The 8,266-nt window shown below is 30.4% G+C and overlaps 1 protein-coding gene across 1 annotated transcript; it reads right to left on the reverse strand.

The window, feature by feature from the left end:
- Positions 1 to 1,047: 1,047 nt before the first annotated feature.
- On the reverse strand, positions 1,048 to 7,078 carry LOC130450279 (uncharacterized). The gene is made up of 5 exons (XM_056788600.1): positions 6,740 to 7,078; positions 6,293 to 6,526; positions 5,977 to 6,098; positions 4,999 to 5,209; positions 1,048 to 3,593 (listed from the first exon to the last, which is right to left on the reverse strand). Exons 1-5 carry the CDS (start codon positions 6,763 to 6,765, stop codon positions 3,515 to 3,517), a joined length of 672 nt encoding a protein of 223 aa, XP_056644578.1. The 5' UTR covers positions 6,766 to 7,078; the 3' UTR covers positions 1,048 to 3,514.
- Positions 7,079 to 8,266: the final 1,188 nt, after the last annotated feature.

Below are 8,266 nucleotides of genomic sequence, written 5' to 3' on the forward strand. Positions count from 1 at the left end.
TTTGTTTTTTTATTACCTTCTACCTAATTTTCCTGTAACATCGCTCCTTTTTAAATTGTTTACGTTTACATAAACTAATAATATTAAGAATTGGGAAAGATACAAAACTAAAATGAGATGGGAATCAAAACCGATTGGTGCAGTAAGGAAGTAAAGCAGAACTGTCCGATTTGCCTTAGTTAACTCTGTGTAATTTGAGTTTATCTCTTCTCTTCAAACTTTCTTAATGATCTAAAAATCGATAATTAGATGTTTGTACCCCTAATGATTGTATGAAACTTACCGCAAGTTGTAGCACACTTTTCAGGGGTGGAATTATTTTTTTTGTGCTTGATGAGAGAGGTGAGTCGATTTTACACATAAGAAGTTGTATATGTGTGTAGACCTAGTGTGACAATGTAAAAATAGAATATAATCAATTTGATAGTTTTCTTTTATTAAAAAATATATCAATAGAAGAAAATAAAAAATTAAATACAGCATCGGAACAATAAATCAAATCTCATTTATACAATTGATTCGGACCATATTTTTACATCAGTGATGGTTGGAAATGTGATTAGAAGCAACAAGTTTTGGAATGCAAAAAATTTTAAAACAATTTAGTGTAAAAATATGGCCTTGTTTTGTTTAAAAATGAGACCTAATTGAACAAGATCATGAAAATATAAGAATTATAGTGAGATTCCTATCCATTTGGAAGATACTGAAACACAGTTATAAAAACCAAGCAATGATTCATTACATTATCTGGATTTATATTTTTTGCACTAAAAAATGTTAATAATTTAACAAAATTAGTTACTTGTGGATACTTCACTTAGAAATATTAAATTTTCTATTAAAATATTATTTTTCACAATATTAACTATGAAATATTTAATTGAGAAACGGATTTGGGATTATACTGATGATTATGTAGATAAATGCAGAAAATATTCCATACAACACCATTAGATAAAAAAGACTTTAACAGTAAGTTTGCAATTTTGAAATTTGTATAGCCAATTACACCGAACAAAATTTAAATATCCAAATCGTACCTATACTTGAGTTGGGGTGGATTTTTATCGAAACAAGTCATGCTTAACGATCCAAATACTAAAGTAGTAGGTAGTTTTGTCCATAAATTAAGGGGGTACAATCAAAAATACAATACTTCGTCCGACATCCTCTCTTCCCTACCTTCTAATATCGCATAAGTACAGTTTCCCTTCTATACATGCAGTTAATTAAAACCTCTTCACCCAAATACCCAATAGTCAGAAGCATTCTTGACATCCATCAAACTTTAGTTTTAATGCAAGTCTTCCATCTTACAATGAAAACTAAACTGCAGATCACTGTAGTAAAGTAGCCCTCAACAACACTTCGGAAGTCTGTAGTCCAATCTCAAGCTCAAACTAGTCCAGCACGTCAGACCTGATCGAAATCCTTCTGGATATCCATGAAGATGGCAGAGGCACACATTGCTTTGGAATTATAGGTACAGAAGTTCTAGATTCTGTCCTTGATCAAACGTCCAAAGACTTTACCCAAATAGGGTGTTAAGATTCAGGTTTGGTAGGGTCTTTACCGGGTGCAGCATGGGACAATAGAAGGAATATGACTTTGCAAACTTATCGTGTTAAAACCATTTTTAATTTCTGTTTCAAAAGTTGGTTTTTTTATAAATAAGAGGTATAACTTGTCACATATACTGCAATTAATTTCTTCGTATCATAATTATAAATAACGATTGAAAATAGTTTATTTTTGTGAAACTACTGCTACAAATCGTGGAATGACAAAATATTTTTCCAGTCGATTTAAAAAATAGTCTTTTGAGATTCATAAATATATATGAAAATAGATGAAACACAACCAATAATTAATAAATTATTGAATATAATATCCCTAATTTTAGAAACTTTCGTTTTATAACAAAATTCAATTAAATACGAATTAATACTTAACATACATGACTATAAAGAAACTTTACACAAAATTTTAATATAAAAGGTAAGTTATAGTGAACAGAGGCGCAACAATGAGGGGTGTCAATCCAATTTTTCCTTAAAACAAAACTCATTTAACTTAGAGTGTTTTTACTATAATGTTACAAATGTACCGTTAGTGATTCAATCAATTGATTGTTTACATATTCATAGATTTAAAAAAGTATTATGTATATATAAAATATTTTGAACTCACGCTAAACAGCAAGTTGCAATCCGTCCGCAACTGTTTCGATACATTAGGCAACCAACCTTACAATGTGACAAGTGAATTTCGAACCGGTTTTTGTTAATACTGATTACACATAAAAAATTAAAGCATTTTCATAATTCTAGTGGTCCTTCGAATATTCACAACATTCAAAACCCTAATATATGAGTTATTTTATATTTTGATGGTCCTTTATAAACTTCCAAGGTCCTAACACAATTCTATATGCGTCTTAGGTCGCAAGTCGAAACGCGTTGCAAGTTCGAGTAGATTGTGTCGAGACAACGATGCAAGACGTAAGTGTAAGTAAAATCAAAATTGTGTGACACAACACAAATGAAATATCATTTAACTAAATTGAGAAAATTTTTTTCAGGTCAGATATCAGAGTTGAAGTTTTAACTACATGTCCTGCTTCATCTTGTGAAGCTGAAACGCAGTTTCAGTGCATTGCGTGGGTTCAAAATGTACCACAAGTGAAAAAATATCAAGTAATTTAACAATATGCCACGTTCATAAACGCATATTAGATTTCTTAGATTTAGCAGCACTAACTCAATCATTTATAAATGTATATGTCCACTCAAAACAAAATATTTCTTATAATCATCTTGATAAGTCAATGCAGTCATTATAAAGAATTCTCTTGACATCCCCTTTGAGAGTTGTTAGGTTGTTGCGCCCCTGATACTAACAATTACCTTATCTGGTCCTTCGAGCCGGATATGAATCTATGAAAAACTGGACGGGCCATATAGTGTAAATCGATGTAATGTGTTCTGTAATGTAAATACTGTTATTTTTCGTAATTGTAAATATATTGAAACTAGAGTAAATTTACTAGATGTGTTACTATTCTAATTTCTCGTTGTAAATATCACAAACCTGTCAATTTAATTGAATATTAAGTTGAATTTAATGGAATAGTTGGTTATATTTATACTGAATACTGTTTACTACAACTAGGATCAGGTCTTCGGAGCCTAATAAGGTTGTTTGTTCATATCCAAATCGAAAAATGTGGTCAGTATGGCGATATTACTAATATAACAAAGAAATCAATTTAATTTCTTTACAATTAACTCATTTTTCTAAAAATTAACGATATAATACTCAACTTTTTTAAATTAAATAAATGATAAAAAATTTAGGTTAACAAATTTAGTGTCAGAATAACTAACAGCTGACTATTCTAATATTAAGTAAATAAGTATCAGTTCCAACAAAGCAAATTATTGTTAAGTCTTCAATGAATAAGCTAAGTACTAAATTAGTTCGGTTGCAGTTGATTTTCGGTGATGTATCTCTATGTTTCTTCATGTGTATTTAGTGGACGAAGTACAATCCTCGGATCTCTCTCCACCATGCGATCGGTATCTTCATTGCTAAATTAAACAAGTTAAATATGTATAAAACACAGCTACCGAAACAACAATTGATACTAATTACTTCATTTTTTAATCACAAAGTAATTATCTGCAGCAAATATTTATCATTATATTATATTATATATACATCATAATTAAATTTATGTTAAGACTTTAAATATTCAATAGTGTATAGTAGTAAAGAACTTTGTACAGAAAATAAATTTCAATTCTAGTAAAAGAAACTTTTTTATATTTTCAATATAAAAGATTTCTCATTTTTTTCCTATATCAGGGCCAAACCTCACCCCACCCAATTCACAAACAATGCAACGAACCTTTCCTTCCTCTCTCCTTACATTTTTGTCATAATATGTTACTTGACCTTAATCTATACAGTTAAATGGACTGCCATTTCTCCAATTCTTCCCAGCAAATGAAAAGTAGCAAAACGTCTATTAGGACTAACGTTAACTGGTGATTCTTCTTCCTTTCTTCAACCAACGCTACTGTCCTTTGAGTACCTTCTCTAACGTCGAACCACTAGCTGGATCAGGTCCGCCTCAACGGCGAAGTCGCGATCTTCCTCTCAGTCGCCGTCCTCCAGGTACTCCATACTTGGCTCTGCTAGTTTTCGAACTCCTCAATCGCTCCTGAAAGAGCCGAAGTGAATCAACATCATCTGTATAGGTGCTGTGTAAGCCTATTGCAAATAGTTCCTCCGAGATTCGTTCGGATGCTCCTTGCGGTACCTTCCAGTGAGAAATTGAACATTTTAGTCGCTAGTGTTCACAATAAAAACTGTTCTTAGAGACTCCAATACCTCCACTCTGCTAAAAGTGTTCCTAATTGTCATTCTATCCCACCAGGTTCTCAGTCTCTGAGGATACTGTCGAATGCCTGGAGGAAATCAATGAAGAGGTGATTCGCTAGAGAATATGAAGATCATTTTAACGTTAGCCCTTTTAGGTATTTTGTTACTTTCGTTCCCAAAGTATCAGTACATGTAACGTTATGTGCGAAGGGCTTATCCTTTATGCTACTGTCACATAAATATAAGTAAAAAATCTATTTACTGTTAATTATTTGTTTTTTATACATTAGTATGTGTAGTAATCAAACTTTTTTGAATTTTTTCTGTAAATGCATTAGTCTAGAATAACCTTGACCTATCCTAACTCATGATACACACTATATAAAATACATTTCCACTTCCGTTTTCCTCACAAGTTTTGAAATTTCGAAACTGGTAGTGTTAATTGCAACAAAAATTTCATATTTAGGATTAGACGTGATAACAATGTAAAATAAAATGTTTCCCTTGAAACAATAAATTATCACACTGTAGATATGAAAAAATCGTTGATAATTTCTTGTCAATAAGAATGATTTTTTCAAACAACGGAAATGCAATTAAACTCACACAAGATCCTTATTTTCCTGTGACATCAATTTGCTCTGTTCAGTATCTTCTTGTTGTGCTGGTTGATAAGCTACCTCAGATACTGGGGCATATTGTGCTGTTACAAGAAGATCCGTAGAAGGGTTTACTGTTAAAGCTTGTCCACCTGAAGTATCTAAATGGTCTTTAGTATGTCTCCAACACATCCTCCTCGTTATACGGACAAAGAAAACTGAAAAACAGGACCAGTATCGGTTTTATAATTTGTTTTAATAATATTTAGTGAATTGAAAATGTAACATTAACAAACATCTTGTTCAAATATATTAAAAACAACAACAATTAAGTTTTTTTGGGTATAATTAATTTTTTTGTACTTTGATAATTTATTATCAAGTGTATATAATTAATTATATAGATAATGAATGTTTGTAAATGACAATAAATAAGGAGACATGTCTCAAATACAGATAACAAATAAATAAAAATTATAGACACCTAATTATTCTATTTGTATGTGCGTCAAATGTTATAAATATTACTGATAACACAAATAGATTCAACTATTTTTACATTTATTGTTAAAATTAGTATCTGTATTATAAACTTGTTAAAAGTTGTACAGTTACATTTAACATGATTAGCAACTGTTATTTTGAAAAATTTGCACTTATGTGATACAGTAAACATACTCTAGAAGTAAATTTTTTGGGGTTTAAACCAACACGTTTTGAGTTTAATTTTTGTTCTTCTAACTAAACCAAAAATGCACCAAATACCAAGATTTTTGTTTGCGATCCTTGAATTGTTACAGATTTTGTTAGAAAATCAAATTATTTGGCACAATTGAGTGGTTTTAGCAATTGTGTATTAAATAAAATTATTACCCTAATTAAATGGTTCATTTATAAATTCGAGTGGAAAATATGACCAAATAGTTGAAACAGTTTTTCAAAACTATAGATATATGATTAAAATTTGATATAAAGTTATTCTTACCAAATAATAGTATGGAAAGTGCGAAGAATATAGCTCCAAAGATTGTGATCAGCAAAAATAAATCCTCCTTATTTTCTGAGGTATCAGAATATCCCAATGCACCTTGCACAAGCATCACAAGGCTAAAATATAAGATATTCCAATTTTTACATCAAAATTAAATTTAAATCAAAACAATTTACTAAAAAATCTCTAGAAAAAATGAAATTTATTATATTATAAGATTGAAAATCCTTCTGAGAACATTACTTTTGTAGTATTATCGTTCTTTACTATTTATTTAAATTAATAACATTTTTAAATAACACTTACTTACCCAACAATGAAACAAGCTACGCATGATGAAACAAGAATTATAGGTAATACATTTCGAGAGGGCAAACAACTTATCCCACATGGTCTCCTAGCATTTTGTGAAACTGAAGAAGCTAAAAAACTTATTGGTCTATCTTGCCATCTGTCTTGAGGGCCATTCGATTCATATGTTATAGTTGTAGGTTGATAAACTGCTCCAGACATTTTCCGAGTTGTTTTTTTTATACTTAAGTAACTGAAAATTATCCCAAAAACACACACGCAATGTTGATAAATCGGATATGGCGTTTAAAAACAGGTTTACTGATTACTTTTTGAAATTAAAAATTCAATTAGTCATCTAGCATTATTTACCATATCAAATATTAGATTAGAAGTTAGAACGAGTTTTTATTATCAAGTTACATTAAAATAAAACAGTAAAATAAATTATTTACCTATTACTCACTCATCGATTTTTTTTCTTGATGACATTCACTAAGTAATCTTATTTTTCTTATTTTTTATCCATAAATATACAAGAAACCGATACAACTAAACAAGTTTCGTTCCTATTCAAGGTTTCAGTTTCAGATGATAATTAACAGATTGCAGTTTTGTAAGCAATAATGTTGATTTCATTGGTGTACCTCCCTTTTTACATCTGATGATAATACTTTACGTCTTGTTTACATTTAATTAAATCTGACGTTTACTCTGCCTTATATAGATTACTTATATTTGGACGAGACTTATGCAGCAGTAAAATGAATAAACAGACACAAACGCCAATCCTGATTGACGTTTACTTCCGCGCAGACGGCCACATATACAGGTAATTTTCGTATAGGATTCTACTTTATGATCCTTTTAAATTTTCCATAAGCGTAACTTTCGATATTTTACTAGGTTGCCTATTAATAAATTGTAAAAATATTTCAGAATTTTATATATTTTTTTATTCGGTTATGACTGAGTTAAAGGCCGATTCATAAACTTGACTATCCGTTTGTCGTACGACGTTTGCCGTTTTACGTCTATTGACCCTATTCATAAACTTGACGTTGCTGCCAAAATCACGTGACAAACGTAAATAAATGTGATTGACTCTTTTCTATTGCTACGAAATCTACTACGTACGGCCGAAGGGAAAAGATAAAATTCGTTTATGTTAATAGTCACCAACGGCAGAAAGCAACGTCAAACGGCAACAATAGTTCGAAAACCTTCCAAAATAGCGCTGATATAGACAAGGCGTATGGTATAATTGTGGCAATTGTAGATGCATTGAAGTATTCCGAGTTAAAAAATTTATTATTACAGTTCGTTATTGAAAATTTCAACAATTTACGTTGTACAAAAGTGTGAAAAGTTGTCCAATGCGTAAATATAAATATAAATTTTCCCTGATGCTAATATCGCGCCACCCTTATATAACACATTTCGACGGACATTTTTTCATATGCAAAGATTGTTCTCCTTCTCTCATCCCTCCATAGAATTGGATGTTTATTTTTTACAGACAGAAAACTGTAACAATTGACAATATATTTTTTATTCATCTTTATTAGCAGATTCAGAACATTTAAAAATCTTTGTGATGTAGTTAACTATTAAAACTACTTTAATTCCTTTGTTATAACTTTAATATGTGTTATTTTTTTAGAGGTTTTTAATTTGTATCATATCTTAGAATCTAATCTTTATTATTAATTAAGAAAAAACAATTATGTTACGCCACTGACGCAACGAAAGTTTTTGATGACTCATCGACCGAGGACATGTCCAGAGTTAGGAATGTGACAGGAACTTGACATCCGTCACGTATCTACACTACCAAACATGTGTAGTATACAAACACCTGTAAATAGAGTTCATAACAGTAATTATTCGATTAACGAAAACTGATAAAATGTATGTGCCCTCAGTCGCCTTAGTGGAAATAAATAATTTATGAAATTTTTAAAAACAAACAAATTCCTGAAACGAGAATTGG

This window comes from Diorhabda sublineata, chromosome 11 (assembly GCF_026230105.1).
Source record: "Diorhabda sublineata isolate icDioSubl1.1 chromosome 11, icDioSubl1.1, whole genome shotgun sequence".
Classification (NCBI taxonomy): domain Eukaryota; kingdom Metazoa; phylum Arthropoda; class Insecta; order Coleoptera; family Chrysomelidae; genus Diorhabda; species Diorhabda sublineata.